The 16,804-nt window shown below is 53.2% G+C and overlaps 1 protein-coding gene across 1 annotated transcript in view; it reads right to left on the reverse strand.

The window, feature by feature from the left end:
* Positions 1 to 1,244: 1,244 nt before the first annotated feature.
* The window catches only part of PML (PML nuclear body scaffold), a gene marked incomplete at both ends in the record, with an annotated part of 53,590 nt that continues 38,030 nt past the window's right edge, over positions 1,245 to 16,804 (reverse strand). The window contains 5 exons of the mRNA XM_084240125.1: positions 1,245 to 2,026; positions 2,959 to 3,109; positions 10,532 to 10,584; positions 11,366 to 11,615; positions 11,992 to 12,129. Of these exons, the coding sequence (XP_084096251.1) occupies positions 1,245 to 2,026; positions 2,959 to 3,109; positions 10,532 to 10,584; positions 11,366 to 11,615; positions 11,992 to 12,129 (1,374 nt within the window). The remainder of the gene's footprint in view (positions 2,027 to 2,958; positions 3,110 to 10,531; positions 10,585 to 11,365; positions 11,616 to 11,991; positions 12,130 to 16,804) is intronic.

Consider the following 16,804-nt stretch of genomic DNA (forward strand, 5'->3'; position numbering starts at 1 on the left):
GGAGGTTGGGAAGGAAAAGGCTAACCGTTCTGCTTCTCAGACAAGAGGGCCCTGACCTGCCTGTGTTTTGCTGCAGACCTCTGGTGTGACGAGGTTGGGGACCAATGACTTAGGACTGAGAGCTAGAGTTCAAGAATGACGAATGTCTTGTCCATGGCCTCTGAGACTAGCTGTCCACTTCTAAGACTCTGAATGGCAGAGCAAAACCAGAGCTCTGAGGCCACCTGGACCGATAGGCCCATTTTATAGGCAGGGATGCAGGGCCTTGAGAAGGGGCCTTTTCCTAGGCCACACTCATGCGGCAGGGCCGGGCTCCATGCTGCTTCGTGGAGGGGCAGGCTGTCAGAGTCACGGTCCTAAAACTTAGTGGCATCTGAATCACCTGGAGGACCTGCTATAACAGCTCGCTGGCTCCAAGCCAGGTCCGGGGTAGAGGCATTCGGGGGTGCCAATGCCACACTACACACTGAACAGCACTGGACTAGAGGACACTCCTGGGGAGGGGCTGAGTGGCCAGTGCAGAGAGCAGAGGACCAGAACAAAGCCTCGGGTAAGAAGAAGGCATTTCTGTGGCCAGGAGGAAGGAAGCAAGTGAGGAAGGGTCAGACTTTGGAAGCAGGGACAGGCATGGAGCCGCAGCCTCCGTCCCTGCAGATGTGAGATCCTTTGGGGATGAAAATGTTCCCAAGGGAAAGGAAGAAAGCTGCCCTCTGGGCAGGCAGAGGTGGGGAGAACCCAAACTCATGAAGGGCAGTTTGGTTTGAAAGGCACTTCGGGTACCCGTGGGGCAGCTGGTGTTGAGGGCAGTGTCCACGGGCGCTGACAGCTGGTCTCCTGCAGGCAGTGGCCAGGGGTCAGGGAGGAGATGCAAGGACACCAAGGGTGGGGCAAGTCAGGTGGCTGGGCAAGATGGGGGCCACTCAGGGAGTCTAGAGGCCATGCCTTCTTCACCCAGGACCACTCTGGGGCTGGCTCCTGGAGGGGAGGGCTGGGGTATGGTGAGCTAACCCCCGATTCTCCTGGGCCATGTGGGGATCAGGTGATCCCTGGAGGGTGACTGATCGGCCTTTTCTATGGGGAGGGGGGAGGTTCAGAGAAGGGTAATTTGGTCCCAGAGAATGAAAACTGATACTGGACCAAATGACAACCAAGGACCAGGTCCTGGGAATGCTGTGGTTGGTGGGGCCTGGCTCAGGGACCCCAGCCTTCTCTGGCCCCAGAAATCCCATCCAGCATTCCTGCCCTCAGCTCTGCTGGGAGGCCCTTTCTGTCAAGCTGTGGTTAGCGACAGGGCCAGGGATGCCTCCTGCCTGGGCCGAGGCCGGCCTTTCCAACAAGCCTTCAAAGTAGGCGCTCAGGGCCCTCAGGTTGAAAGCAGGCTGGGCGGGGGTTGTGGAGGTGACCTGGCTCAGGTAGCGGCTGTATTTCTTCAGGCCACCCTGAGGGTCCCTGCGGTGTGCCGTCAGCAGCTCCAGAAAGCTCACATTGTGGAGGGCCAGGAGGCGGGCCTCAGCCCTGGGCAGGATGGCATCCCGCACCAGGGGCTGCAGGGACGCGAAGCACTGCAAGCTGCTGAAGGAGTAGACATGCTGGGCCAGCTGCGGGCCCGGGGAGACCTCCAGCAGGCGACACAGGTCCCGCATGGTCAGCACGGAGGCCAGGGCGCTGCGCTCGCTCATGTTTCTCGCTAGGTAGGTTCTGGCCAGGCACTTGAGTTTGAAGCTGCTGGCCCCAGGCACGCGCTCCCGGATGAGAGGCAGGGCAGCCAGGAAGCCCGAGATGGCCTCCTGGAACTCCCACAGCCGGTTCATGTCCTCCAGGGCCCGGAAGAAGTTGGGGAGGCCGGGCCCCCACAACTTATAGCAGGCCAAGATGGGGCGGCGCATGGAGCCCAGGAAGCTGAGGAAGTGTTGCAGCCCCACCTCCAGAGAGACGGCCTTGGAGTAGATGCTGAAGGCCTCGCGCTTGATGAGCACTCGGAACTTGCTCTCTCGGTTCACGGCCGCCAACTGGCTAATCTTCTGGGCTGAGCAGGAGAGAAGCACAGGGTGAGGAGGCCCCAGCAGCCGAAGCCACTGGGAGGTGGGGGGAATAGGAGGACCTCTCGGGCTGCCCCCTCACCCTATACAGACCCACCTTGGGGTCCACTGGCAGGAACTAAACATCAGCCATCAAAGGAGGCTCTGACCCTTCCTTGCTCCCCTGCTGGGAAGCTAGCTAGCTCCCCTACCCGGCCACCTGCCTGAGTTCACCAAACCCTTTGGATCCAGGTCCCTCCTGTCTGTCTTCTATCTGCCTCACCCACTTGCCCTGAAGACCTCTCATTGTTTCCATCTCACTCTCCACTCCCTGCCCGACCTCCACTGCCATCAGCCACTTAGCCCCTTGGCTAGGTCACCAGCCCAGACAGCCCTGCCCAGTCAGCTCAGAGTGTGGCCCCGAGCCTCCCTGGGAGGTCTACCAATGCCTTCCAGGCTCGGGGGTGTCCACCACGTCCATGCCAAGGGGCAGGGCCCAGGCCTGGGTCTTCTAGTTCAGGGCCAGCCCTGTGGGGAGTTGAAGGCCTTCTGGAAGAAGAGGTGGGATTTTGCTGGCCCCTGGTTCTGCCTACGTCCCCTGCAGCCCCCTGTGGGGTGGGCCCTGGACTCAGAAATGTGCACTCACTGCCTAAGGTCCAGTTGGGATTGCTGGGCTCCTGGCAGTGACTCCCAGATTATTTCTGTTCAGAAGTATGTTCCCAAGATTCTCTCTCTAAGGTGAACTTAGGGAGGCACTGGGCTCATGCCTCAGTTGCTGGCCAGGGCGGGCCACACCTGGATGTCCCCGGGAAAAGGCGGTACTCCCTGGCCAGATCACTTAGGGAGCTTGAAGGCCTCACAGATGGCCCTGCCTGCACTGATCTTGGGGACTCAAGAGAGTAAGCCCAAAAAGGGTGGGGTTGGTCACCACAGAACCCACTTTCATTGTCAATCTTGAGGTCAAAGAAAACCAGGGGCCTGTCTTCTGCCTGGGGGTCAGCCAAGCTCTCATCCAGGACCCTGAGGGAACTGGGGCCCTCCAGCTGGAGGTCACTGGACTCGCTGCTGCTGTCATACAGTTCTTGGGTGGGCTGCAACACAGAAAAACAGACAGGTCAGCAGTCAGAGTGCCAGAGGGAGCACACTGGCCATGTGCGCAGATGCCAGAGAGCAGGTATTGTGGGCATGTGTGCCCGAATGTGGGAGCAGGGATGCAAGCAAGTCACAGCTGGGGCCCCTGCATGCACTTGAGAGTGAGCACATCACTGGGAAAGAGAACGTGTGTGCAAGAGATGTGTGAGCTGGGACAGATGTGAGCATGCATGTGCATGCATGAGGGTCGCGTGTGAACCAATGCACACACAGGAACAGGTGCGAGGATGAGAGCATGTGGGCAAATGTGAATGAAAATGCAAGTGTGAAAATGAAAGCCAATGTCAACTCTGTGTGTGTGTGTATGTGTGTGTGTGTGAGAATCTGCGAAGCCGTGTTGACACCAGTGTATGTGCAAATGCAAGAACCCATGAGCAAGTGTGGGCATGGGCGAGCGGTACTGACAGAGGCTCAGGCAAGAATCAGGTCATGGTGGGCAGGACTGGAGGTGTCTGCTACTCAGGTAGCAGGTAGCTCAGGTAGCTCTTCTTTGAAAAGACTCAGAAGAAATATGAATCTGGGACAGGAGGGGGAGCCACATCCAGCAGCCCAGATGGTTCTCTAGAAGGGACCGGGAGCAGGGCTTTTCTAGTTGCTAAAGCCAAGTGAGGTCCCTATTGTCCTGCCCACCTCAAGAAAGCCACATCTAGGTGGACACAGCCTGGTAGGGGGAGCAGTGGGGAAAAACACTCAGAAATTTGCTGTTCCAAATTCAGAGGCTGCTCCAGTCTGTACACAGAGACTCCCCCCAGGGTCAAGGCCAGAACACAAAGGCCTTGAGCTAGAGGTGGGGAAGGGATTCATAGCTGAGAGTTGCCTGAGGAGCTTGGGCTTCAGAGGGAGGTCAGTCTCTGATGATATGGTGTTAATTGCTCATATGCACAGCAGCCAACCCTATACATTCAGTGTTTGGTGGCCTACTCAGAACCTCCTGGAATGCCACCTGCAGACATTAGCTAGAGACCAGAGCAAAGCAACTGCATTCTTTTCTCTTCATGGACTGTCTCCTCTGGCTGGGTGATAGGTGGCCCCACCTGGGGCAACCGGAGGCCTCCAGAAAGCCTGGCCTCTGGCTAATCTCTCTGGTCTGGGGATAACTTCTAGCCCCTCCTATTCTCCAGGCAAAACATTTGTTTATCCAAAATTTCAGCCCAAAGTGAAGTCATTACTAACCACAATTAAAATGTACTGGACTTTCCTAGGTCTGGCTGATTTTTACTCTGTATTTCATAGCCCTACCGCAGGCTCCTCGTCACCTTTCTTCAGTGGCTAATACACTGGGAATCCAGTTGGAGCTGGTTTTGCTTACAGACGCTGTGAGTTCTAGGACTTTAGACATAAGGACCTTATAAGAGACTGTCAAAAGCCTTGCTACCCATCTCGTTGGTTCCAACAGGCATCAAGGGCTGACCCTGCACCTCTGGCACCGAGTGTCTGTCTCACTGCCACAGCTTCCTGGCCTCTCTGCAAGGAGCCTTCTGTGGCATCTTCCTGGCAGTGGCTGGCTGGTGGACTGCAGGCCTAACTGCCTCCCTGTGGGAGAACCCAGTTGTTCCCCACCTCCAGTCTCCCAGCGCCCATTCTGTTCACAAGGCAGTGGTGTCCTCGCACGGAAGCTGGTGGAAAGAGCTGGACTCCCCTTGTTATGTCCTCCCGGGGCCTCAGCTCTCTCTTGCCAACCACTCAAGCGCCCTCTCCTTGGCTGGGCCCTCCCTGCTACCCGCTGACATCACACCTGGGTCTTTTCTGTTCTTCCCTCCCTTTGCTCCAAAGATAACTGCAAAAGCCTATGCTGTGGCCCTGTGCTTCCACCTGTTTCCTTCCTTCTAGCAATTTCTGCAGCCTTCAAGTCATAGTCGTCTCTTTGGATCAGATCTTCCGAGAGTTGAGCTCCCTGGAGAGCAGGACAGCTGCATCTTTGGGCAAGCTCCCCATCTTTCTACTGGAGTTATTTATCCTGGCCATCACCCATTGTCCTGGAGTCATTTTCTCTTTTACAGTCACAGACACGTCCCTTGAAGATCCTACTGGCCCCCTCAGTAAAAGGACACTCTCTGCAGAACTAGCCACTGGAGGGAAGGCTGGATCTTCCAGTCCCAACTCCTCTTCTTCCAAGATCCTTCTTGCCCTGGGGACCTTCCATGCTGTGCAGCTCTCCACAGGGCTCTCTCACTGGAGCTTCTCACTGCACCCCCACTAGAAACCAGCTGGAAACCCAACTCGCCCTCCCTGCCTTAAAGGCCAACTGGAAGTGCTAGCACTGTAGACAGGCAGCACTTAAAGACCCCCTCAGGTTCCACCCCCACGTCCTGCTCCTCAAGAGTATGTGTGTTTGTGTGTGTGTGTGTGTCTAAGCAGGGAGCACAGGGAGGGACAGTGGCAGAGATCAGAACCCAAGGACTAGAAAAGGCTGAGTTTGCTTCCAGGAAAAGGAATTGGGTGGTGAGAGGGAGTGCGAAGTAAAGCAAGCAGGGGCCAGAGGCCATGTGTGGGCTGTGGGGATTGGAAAGGGAAAAGCAGGGAAATGCTTTAGGGGCCTAGTGCGAGAGAATGAGAGCTGCAGGAATGTAAGAAGGGTTGCTGAGAGTTAGGAGTCAAATCACCTCGAATAGTCTTTGAAAGATGCAATCTTTGTTACAGTGGGCTAAGGGGCTGTTTCTCAGGGATCCAGGATTTCTTCGGGGTACACATTCACTCTGGCTCACGAGCTCTAACTTCAGTTGTCTCCGTCACAGGTCAACCACATCCCACCTCAAAACAGCAGGTCTACTGGCGGTACCGAGGGTGCTCATGGGAAGCCGCTGGTGGCCATTTTTATCACCCTCCCAAAATCTAGGCGATTCACCTGGGAAGATCCAGCGCTCCCTTCCCCACCGTGTCCTCTCCCAGCATGCACGCGTCGCCTGGCTCACGGCAGACACGCAGGAGCAGCATCTCTGCTACAGGTGCTCACTAAATCCTTCACACCACTGGTTCTCTACCTTGGTTATGCATTAGTAGCTTTCAATAGAATTTAAAAATGACCCTGATGCCCAGGTTACAGTCAAGACTGATTCAATCAGAATCTCAGGATGGGATGCAAGAATCTGTCACTGTTAACCTTCCCCCTCCACCCCAAGTGATTCCAGTGTGCAGCCAGGGTTAACAACTGTCCTAATTGCAGATTCATCCCATGTTTCATTATCAATCAAACAGGAGCCAGACTCTGACATCAGTACCCAGTACCCACTCACCCGAAGCTGTCCCTCGAAATCTGCCATGAATGCTTAGCCCAAGCGCCCAGCTCCCAGGGAGCTTCCTCAGCACCTCAGCTCAAACACCAACAGAGATCACTTTGGCAAGGCATGCCATTGCTATTTGGGGCAGACACAAAACACCAGCCCTCGCATCGTCTAGAAGGCATCTCATGCGCACAGATGAACTACACTGTTCCACTAGCTCACCTGTGGACCCCTGAGCTCTCTGTGGCCACTGCCTCAGGCCCTGCCCCAGCTGTGGCTACTCACAGGCCTCCGTTCTGTTGCCACTTCCCGCAGGGGTTGCCCCCAACTTCCACTTGGCAGGGGCACTGGAGCTGTCTCCTGACTAGAGACTGAGTGAGAACATTTGTCTTCTTCTGCTTGGGAGAGGCCCTGCTGACTCACCCCCATTTTTAAGAGAGTCCTCAGCTCAGGCCTCTGCCAAGGAATGCAGCCCCCCTGTGTCTTCCAGCAGGGTCCCCCACAGAGCACTCCTGCTTGGTGGCTCCATGGAGTCAGCCAGTCAGGCCAGCCCCAGCCCTGCCACCGCCAGGACGAGGGTGGATTAGACAGCTGACACTGGAGAGGCCGAGCAGGGGCCTACACTCCCTGGCATGCACGGTGAGTGTGCATCTCAGCAGGCCAGAATTCTGTAATTTTTACACATCGTAAGTCAGATAAAGGTCGTGGAGACGGCTGTGGGGACGTGGGCACCTGCTGTGGCGCTCCAGGGGTGCCTGGGGTCTGGAAGCTGGCACGAAAGGTGGGTCAGAAATACACAAGGAGGACCTTATTTGTTTTCTCTCGAATTCCTGTCCCCACCCTCAAATGTCTGAGACGCCTGCAAACTGGTTCATTTAAAACACACGCTGTCTGCAGACGCCCGCACAGAAGCTGTGGCTGGCGGCCCTCTCCGCGCTTCAGCCCGATCTACCGGGCGAGCAGCTGCTCCTAATTACTTCATTCTTGATAACCCGGACGTGCTTTCCCACCATCACTGGTGACTCCATGCTCGCAGCTGAGCTGCAGGCAGACACCTTGGTCCCCAACTCCCGGATATGAGAGTTCCGGCCCTCCCCCACCCCCCACCCCACTTTAGCTCTCAGGAAGTCTGCAGGGACTACGGCCCCCCCTTGGCTCTCAGGAGTCTGCCAGGACTACAGGCAGACTAATCCTCTACAGGCAGAGCTAATCCTTTCCTCTCCTCCCCTCCCACGGTTCCTCTCACCTAGAGTTGGCTGTTCTCTTAATTTTTGCGAGATTCTGAGATGGAAAAGGTGCCCAGATTTCAGAGAAATTTAGAACAAGACACAACAATTGACTGTCAGCGCGGCCCTGTCCGGGCAGCACTGGGGTCTCGGATGGCAACTGGCAGACGGTGGATTGTGAGACACGATGCAGGGTCTCCCTCCGAGCAGCGCCCACGGTACGGAGCGGGGCACAGGCGATGCTGGCCTATCTGGTGGGAGCAAGCGCTGACCTCACGGGACGCAGCCCGTCCCTGAGGCCACAGTGTGACCGAGATCGGGGGGGGGGGGGGGGGGGGGGGGGAGGGGACATGGGAAGAGAAAAGGGCCCAGAACCAGAACCAGGCCCAGAAGTGCGGTAGCACTGAAAAGAACTGAGACTTGAGAGGAGGGGGAAGAGCAGAAGGGGAAGTTGGCCCTCGAGGGAGCAGGGAGGTGGCCTGACCAAGAGCAAGGCCTGAAGGTGACTGCCCCGCCTTGGCAGCAGGGACATGGGCTCGTGGGCCTGGGGGCTGGGCCCGGAAGTGGGGTGAGGAAGGCTGCAGTGCCCAGGCAGGGCGGAGACCAGGGGGTGCAGGAGCACCGTCACTGAAGAGGACCGTGGGCTGCAGGATTCCAGGCTGGGGAAGACTTTCTTCAGGGAACTGAATTGCCTCAGAAGGAAGTGGAGGTTTTTGAAGGCGCAGATGACAGTGGGGGGACAGAGTGAGGCTCCCAAGGAGGCAGGGGTGCTGAGACCAGGCTAGAAGAGGGGGTGCTGTGCCCTCCACCCTAACAGAAGGGACAGGGGAAAGGATGTCCCCCGTGCAGGTAGGTCTGTTGTCAGATGTCCTGACAGCTCCCCTGCTGTCTGAGGGCTACGCAGCCTTCCTGGAGTGGAAGGCGCAGTTGCCGCCCAGAAGGGAGGTGAGGAGGAGGCACCAGAACTAGGGGAGTGGAGAGCTGGCCAGCACAGATGGTGGGGCTGGAACAGTCCAGAAGACACAGAAGCCCTGGGCCTTCCCACTGTCTCTGATGCTCACGGGGTGTGATGGAAAGAGAACACGGCAGTCCCCCAGGAGAACTGAGTTTCCGAGCAGGGAGAGGACAAAAGCCACCTGCAGCGAAAAGCTCAGCGCAGCGGGGAACTTGAGGGTCGTGGAAGAAGGTTTGCAAGGGTGGTCATTCAACAGATATTTATTGAGCAGCCATGTCTGCAAAGTTCTGGGGTAGACACAGTCCCTGCCAACATGGGTTTAGGTCCTGGCAGAGGCCTCATGGAAAGGCTGGTGGGGGTGGGGCGGTGGGAGGAGCCGAGGGTGAGGGAAGAGGCCCAGGGACACGAAAGGGCCTGAATCTCAATCAAGACCTCTCCGCTAAAGAGGCCCTAAGTCTGCCTCCCTACCTGGAGGTCCAGGAAGCCATTCACCCTCCGCTCATTCCTCGACCAAGGTGTACTGAACACCTACTGTGTGCTGGGCCTTCAGGTCTGTGGACAGGGCTGGGCAGCAGAATGGAGGAAGCTCAGGAGCCAGGGCTGTGTGTCTGGCCACAAGGTTACAAGGAAGGGGCCAGCAGTTGAGGAGAGAGGCACTAGGGGCTGTCAGAGGTCCAAGAGGGTTCTGGGCTGGTGGGGGGCCTTTCTGGAGAGTGGGAAGGTGGGGCAGCATTTGGAGGGACCTCCGATGGGACCTGAATTTGAGGATCCTCTATGGGGGCTCTGTTAGAATCCCCAGGGGAGAGTCCTGTGCCAAGCATCCGGAGTGCTCTGCCTCCTCTTGTCCCCCCACTGATAGAGGCATTAAGCTGGGATGTCACAGAGGCCAGAGGAAGGGAAAAAAACTTGTTGAGCCACTGCCTTACGTGGGAGGAGCCCCGGAGGCAACGGGGTTGGCTCCTGGTCCTGCTGCGGCGGTGGCGAACAGTGCATTCCCAGGGACTGGCAGGGCTGGGATGCCGGGGGGTAATGACCTGGGAGGTGGCCTCAACCGCAGGGCTGGGGCATGCCCACAAGCGGCGCGCTGTGAGGGGCAAGCGGAAGACTCGGCGAGAGTGAGCTGTTCTCTGTGGTGTGCACAACAGGGAGTTGATCTCATGCTGCATGAGTTGCTTGATGACTGGCGCAGATTGGTGGGGTGGCCCAGCCCGGAGGCACAGCCACTGCGGTTTTCTCTGGGGCAGATGAGGGTCTCCGCAGGGGAGGGCTGCTTCTGATGCTCTCAGCAGGGGGTGGGCAGGCGAGGAGCATGGCCCGGTGCTCGGCTCGGTGGTCTCCATGGGCTTCACAGGCTTTCCAACACAGAACCTCAGACTGAGGGCTGGAAGGGACCTCAGGAGCCACCCAGTCCAACCTTCCACTCTATTCAGATCCCCTCTTTCCCTGGCCAGGTGACAGCCCAGCCTCCATTAACAAACCTCCAGGGACAGAAGGGCCACAACCCCTCAGCCACCTGTTCTGCTGTTGGACAGCTTTAAAGAAGCGCTTTCTCACACGAAGTCAAACTTGCTATAGGGGCCCTGCAGAGGGCGCCATGCCCTCACCTCGCTGCCCTGGCTCTCCCTGGCTGTGATTAACACCCGCCTTGTTGAGGATTAGAGCATAGAAAGAGCACAAGGTAGTGACAGAGGTGTTGGTTAGTCCAGAGAAGAGACGGGGGTCTGGAAGGAAGCACTCTCAGCATTTCAGAACTGATTGCTCAAGGCTCCTGCCTGGTATGGAAGGAGGGCTGGGGTGATCCAGGCCCACAGCTGGCACTGGCACTGTCCTCAGGACAGATCAGGACTCATTGACTCCCCAGGAGCTAGGCAAATCTGAGCGTCCCCTACTGTGGCTGTGCCCCCTGGGACCTGACCTGGGGGACGCAGGAGTCCTGGGTCGAACTTCCGGGCCACTCACCGAGTTTTCAGCATCTGAGTCTTCTGAGCTGCTGATCACCACGATGCGCTCCTCTGAAATGGGGCAGGGAGATAGTGTAAGGCCCTGACAGGTGTGCCTGCTGCGTGGGGCCCCAGGCTCTGCAGGAAAATCTTTGCAGGCCAGTGGACTGGATGATGTGAGCCCACCAAGGGGGACCTGCGGTGCGTGCCAGCATGTGTCTGTGTGGAGAGGTTATTCAAGTGGCTTTAAAGAAACCTGCACGCCTATGTTTACTGCAGCACTATTTACAACAGCCAAGGAATTAAAACAAACCAAATGCCACAACACAGACGAATGGATCAAAAAGTTGTGGAATATTACTGAGCGATAAAAAAGACAAACTCATGCTATTTGCTGCAACATGGATGAAGCTGAAAGGGATTATGCTAAGCAAATAAGGCAGAAGGAAAAAGGTGAATATCAGATGGTTTCACTTATAGGAGGAATATGAGAAACTGAAAAAAAAAAAGTCAAGAAAAAAGACAAAACTTGCAAGCTGACCGTAGATCTGAGGCCCACAGCAGGGGAGAGGGAGGGGTCAAAACACGGGAGGGAAGATCACAAGGGACTGTGGTGGTGGAAGAACTACAGGGACTATACCTGAGGGGAAAGATCAAATACTGTACAAAAATGAACACTGATGGAGGAAAATTTAAAAATTAAAAAAAGTGGCTTTCCATGCCTGGTCTGTGAATACTTAATTGAGCTGTTGGCCCAGAATTCAGAATTTTATTCCCAATAGAGGAGCTCTGACAAGTGCCCCTGGAGGACAGTGTACAGGTCTTGGCCCCTACTGCCCACCCACCTCCCTACCTGTCTCCCCCGCTTCGCTGGTCACGTGGTTGCTGTTGGGCAGGAGGACCTCACTTCCCACGACAGGGTTATTGGGTCGGGGAGGCCCTTCCAGGTGGGGTGGTGAGATTGCCTTGGAGGTGCTTGGCCTGGGTTGCTCGGGGGAACTCCAGGCCATCCTTGCCTCTCTCTCTTCCTCAGACTCCATCTTGACGAACTTGCTGGGGCACTCAGTCTGGCAGGACTTCCTCTTCTGTGGTGTAGAGACCTCCTGTGCAGTGGAGAGTCACGGGTCTAGGTCAGAAGCCTCCAAGGGCACCGGGGTGGTGGGCAGAGACCGGGCTTGGGTGGTGGGGCCTTCAGCCTCCCCTTGGCTCCTATGGGTTCTCTGCTCTCTGCCATGTCAAACAGGCCTTTCTCTACTCAGAGAGCCCACCCAGGTCACATGCACACTGAGCCTACCTGCTGATCTCTGCTGGCTGGCCTCACTGCTGTGGAGGGGAGCTTCCTGACAGGGCAGCCACCAGACAGGAAGAACGATGAGCAAGTAATGATTGAGGCCTAGATTCTTATCCCAGCTCTACCTCTTACTGCCTGGTGGAACCTGGGCACTCAAAAAGGGAGGCGGGGGCTAGGGAGAACCTTACCTCTCTAGAGGAGGGGTCTTTGATGGAGTAGGCATACAGCGGGACAGGGTATGCCCCGGGCACTGACTGTACCACAGCCACAGGTTGGGCCTCAGCCAGTTCTGAGGGCTGCACCTGTACCCCCTGCACCTTCTCTGGCTGCAAAGTCAAGAAACAAGAGTCAGAAATGACTGGTCAGCATGCCCAGGGTTGGTATCAGCCCAACCGCAGGACCTCACCCAGCCACAGGTGCAGGCTGCCCACTCCAAGCCGAGAGCCCACTGGCAACCAGGAGTCCTGCCCACACCCTCCATGACTTCACCTCCTTTGACACTGAGGTCCTGGCACCCAGCAGCCACCTTGATTCCTGTGCGTCCTAACAGGACCTCAGGGATGACCTCAGGGATGACCTCAGGGATCACACTGCCCAGCACTTCCTTCGGGCTTGTTAGGCAACTAGCCCCCCCACCTACACACCTCCAGGAACGAAGTGCTCATCGCTGACTTGGGGCATCCCAAAGTCGTCCCATGGAGGAAATCTTCCCACTGAGCTGCAGCCGGCCTCCCTGTGACCTTCCCTCTGAACCCTGCCTGGGTCAGAACTGTGATTACACACCCTGAACAAATCACTTCAAACTGCTCAGTTCTCAGCCGCCCTCTGTGAAATGGAATAATATCCACCTCCCAGGGTAATGGGGGAGAACTATGTTCCTTCGAGTAAATTGCCTGGGGGGACAGCTGGCACTGTACACACAACTGATGATGATGATGATGACATTTTCTTTCCTTTTTAAAAAAAGATTTATTTTTACTTATTTATGCATACAAGAGCTGGAGTGCAGGACAGAGGTGCAGGGGTGGGAGAATTCACCAAAGACAGAGTGGGGAGAAAAATAGACAGACTGACTGAAATCCACTGCTGAGGGGAGCAGCGGGCGAGACAGGAGGGGTCCACTGCACCATGTGGGTAGCTCCCTGGCCGGGGATCGAACTCGTGCCCAGTGGCTGGCAATAGCTTGATAGCGCTAAGATTTTAACCCCTGCGCCACCAGGGAGGCCCTGATGATGATTCTCTTTTTCACTAGTCTGCTCCAGGTAAGCTGAGTGCTTCAGGCACCTATCCCAAAAGGAAGCAGAGGCAGTTCATCAGAAAGTAGAATTTTCATGTGCTCCAACAATTCTACTCCATATGTACCCCAAAGAACTAAAAACAAATGTTAGACAAAAACTTGCACATGAACAAATGTTCACAGCAGCTCTATTCAAAATGGCCAAGAGGTGGAAACAACCCAAATAGCTATCATCTGATGAAAGGACATACAGAATGTGGTGTGGCCATAGGCTGGAATATTATTCAGCCATAAAAAAGGAGTGAAGTTCTGACACATGCAACATGGACGAACCTTGAACACATTATACTAAGTAAAAATAAGTCGCCAAAGATTATATATTGTATGATTTCATTTATATGAAAAACCCATTTTCACTTACATGAAAAATGGGGAGACAGAAAGCAAATTAGGGCATGGGGGTGGTGGAAATGAGGGGTGACTGTTCCATGGGTACAGGGTTTCCTTTTGGAGTACTGAAAATATTCTAGAAGTAGATAGGTGGGATGTATTAAATGCCACAAATTATAGATAGCTTGTGAATGTATTAAATGCCATAAAATTGTATACTTTAAAATGATTAAAATGATAAATTTTCTTATGTGAATTTTACCATCATAAAAAGAAGTTAGAGTGAGAAAAAGAAAAAGTACGGCCCATACTATGATTACAGATGACCCTTGAACAACACAGGTTGGAACACAAGGGCCCACTGATACACAGATTTTTTTCAATAAATACAGTTGGCCCTCCCTAGCCTCAGGTTTTGCATTTACAGATTTAACCAAGCGTGGATGGTGGAGAGCTGATTATAAGGAAGTTGGGTATGTGAGGCAGGTCTTGAAACCAGCCCCTGAGCTGATGGTGCCCTTGGTAGATACCAAGGAATGATTGTAGTTTTGAGGGAGTCAAAAGTTATAGTTGGATTTTTGACTGTGTAGAGTTTGGTATCCCAACCCCATGAATGAATGGGGCTCATTGTCCAAGGGCCAACGCTATTGTCAGTTTTCATGCAAGGAGACTGAGGCACAGCAAGATGACATGATTTTCTAAAACCACATACTTAAAAAGGGTCTGTGCTAGGTTTCAAATCCACTCCTTTTTTTAGTCCCTCTCTCCTTTACATCCTGCCTCACCACCTTTATTGTGTGAAACTGAAGTGTGTGTTTGGCCATTTGCTAAAAATAAGTAATGTGGGAAGCGTCCTTCCAAAAGGGGAGGCCCAGCCTTCAGGGGCTCGGCTCTGCTGTGTCCTCCACTCCTGACCCATTGGTGTCTCAAAATCCCTGTGCACGCAGTGCATGGTCCATCAGGAGCCTGTGGGCTGTCCATGCAGGGAAGAAAGAGAACCCAAAACACAGTCAGGTCTTTGCCAAGCAGAGTTTCAGGGGAAAAGTCAGGTGCCAGACTGCGAGTGAGACCAGGGGTATGCACTCCTCCTAGGAGAAGCGCTGTCCCTAAGTGACAGGGGGCGTGGTCAGGTCCACCCTCACTGGGGGTACAGTAAGGATCACCTGGCCAAGGCCATGCTGGGGTGGGCAGAGAAAGCTCAGCACAAGATGGTCCATGTGGGACACTGGGAATCGAAGTGGGCAGAGGGCTCTTGGCATAGAATTTTGAAGTGGAATGTTGGGTTCCCACATCATTTGCTGTAATGCTCTGACTTCCTTCTCCCCCACCCTGGTCCGGGGCTTCTTTTTCTCAAAATCTTTACAAAAAGAGGGGAAAGCAGCCTCTCTGCCTGTCTGGGGGAGGAGAATGAGCAGATAATTCCCTAAGTTTCTACCAAAGTACACACTCTCCATGGTGCTCTCTGTGCTGGTGTCTTCAAACTATAGTTTGTGACCCACTAGCGATCAGGAAAACCATCTAGTGGGCCGTGAGCAGCATTTTTTATATTCTATAGAATAGTATGTAGAATAAACAATATGAGAGTACACCTCATGTAATAAGTGAAATTTGTTTTACGAAAACAAATTTAAAGCTTAAATTTGTCTTAAAGCTACAGGTGTTCATTTGTGTGTATGTGTACACGCTGTAGGTTAGATATGAAAGATATATTTTGTAATGGGTGGTGGTCAAAAATGCTTCAACTGTACACTACTGGTGGGAATGTAGAATGGTGTAGGTGCTATGGAAAATTGCACTTTAGTTCCTCCAAAAATTAAAATAGACACACAGAGAGATGACCACCTGAGGACGCAGGGAGGAGACGGCCATCTACAAACCAAGGAAGGAGGCCTCGGAGCGGCCAGTCTTGCTGCCACCTTGATGTTACACTTGCAATCTCCAGGACTGAGAAAGTAAATGTCTGTTTTGTTTTGTTTACTTAAAAACAGAATTACTTCAAAATGGCCATCCTACCAAAAGCAATTTACATATTCAATGCTATTTCAATAAAAATTTCAACGACATTCTTCAAAGAAATAGAACAAATGTTGATGAAATTCATATGGAGCCACCAAAAACCCCAAATAGCCAAAGCTCTCCTGAAAAAAAAGAAAAAGAAGGGAACGGAGGCATCACATGCCCAGATTTCAAACTATACTACAAAGCCATAATAATCAAAACTGCATAGTAATGGAACAAGAACAGACACACAGACCAATGGAACCAAATAGAAAATCCAGAAATAAATCCACAGATTTATGGTCAACTAATCTTTGACAAAGGAGCAAAGAATATGCACTGGAGCAAAGAAAGTTTGTTCAATAAATGGTGCTGGGAAAACAGGGTCACTACATGCAAAAGAATGAAACTTGACTACTACCTCACATCATGCACAAAAACCAACTCAAAGTGGATTAAAGAACTAGACATAAGACCTGAAACCATAAAATATATAGAAGGAAATATAGGCGAAACACTACATGACATGCACCTTAAAGACATCCTTACAGACACATCACCCAAAGCAGTGATAGTGAAGGCAAAGATCAACAGCTGGGACTACATCAAATTAAAGAGCTTCTGCACAGCAAAAGAGACGATAACCAAAACAAAGAGAAACCCCACCCACTGGGAGAAAATTTTTGCACACAACACTAATGATAAAGGACTGATCACAAAAATCTACAAAGAGCTGATGAGACTCAACAAAAACAAAGAAAATAATCCAGTCAAAGAATGGGCAGAAGAGTTAAAAAGAAACTTCTACAAAGAGGAAATGCAAATGGCCAAGAGGCATATGAAAAAATGTTCAACATCATTTGTAATCAGGGAAATGCAAATCAAAACTACAATGAGATACCATCTCACACCAGAGAATGGTACTTATTAAAAAAACTAGCAACAACAACAAATGTTGGAGAGGTTGTGGAGAAAAAGAAACTCTCCTGCACTGCTGGTGGGAGTGCAAACTGGTCCAACCACTATGGAGAGCTGTGTGGAGAGTCGTCAACCTACTAAACACAGAGCTTCCATATGATCCAGCAATTCCACTCCTAGGTATTTACCCAAAGGACACAGAAACAGTAATTCCAAAGGGCACCTGCACCCCTATGTTTATAGCAGCACTATTTACAATAGGTAAGCTATGGAAACAACCCAAATGCCCCAAAATAGATGACTGGATCAAGAAGATGTGGCCCATATACACAATGGAATATTACTCAGCAATCAAAAAAGATAAACTCATGCATTTGCAGCAAGATGGATGGAGCTGGAAGGGATCATGCTCAGCGAAATAAGCCAGAAAGAAAAAGAAAAATATTGGATGGTCTCAC

Source organism: Talpa europaea (assembly GCF_964194135.1).
Source record: "Talpa europaea genome assembly, chromosome: 8".
Lineage (NCBI taxonomy): Eukaryota > Metazoa > Chordata > Mammalia > Eulipotyphla > Talpidae > Talpa > Talpa europaea.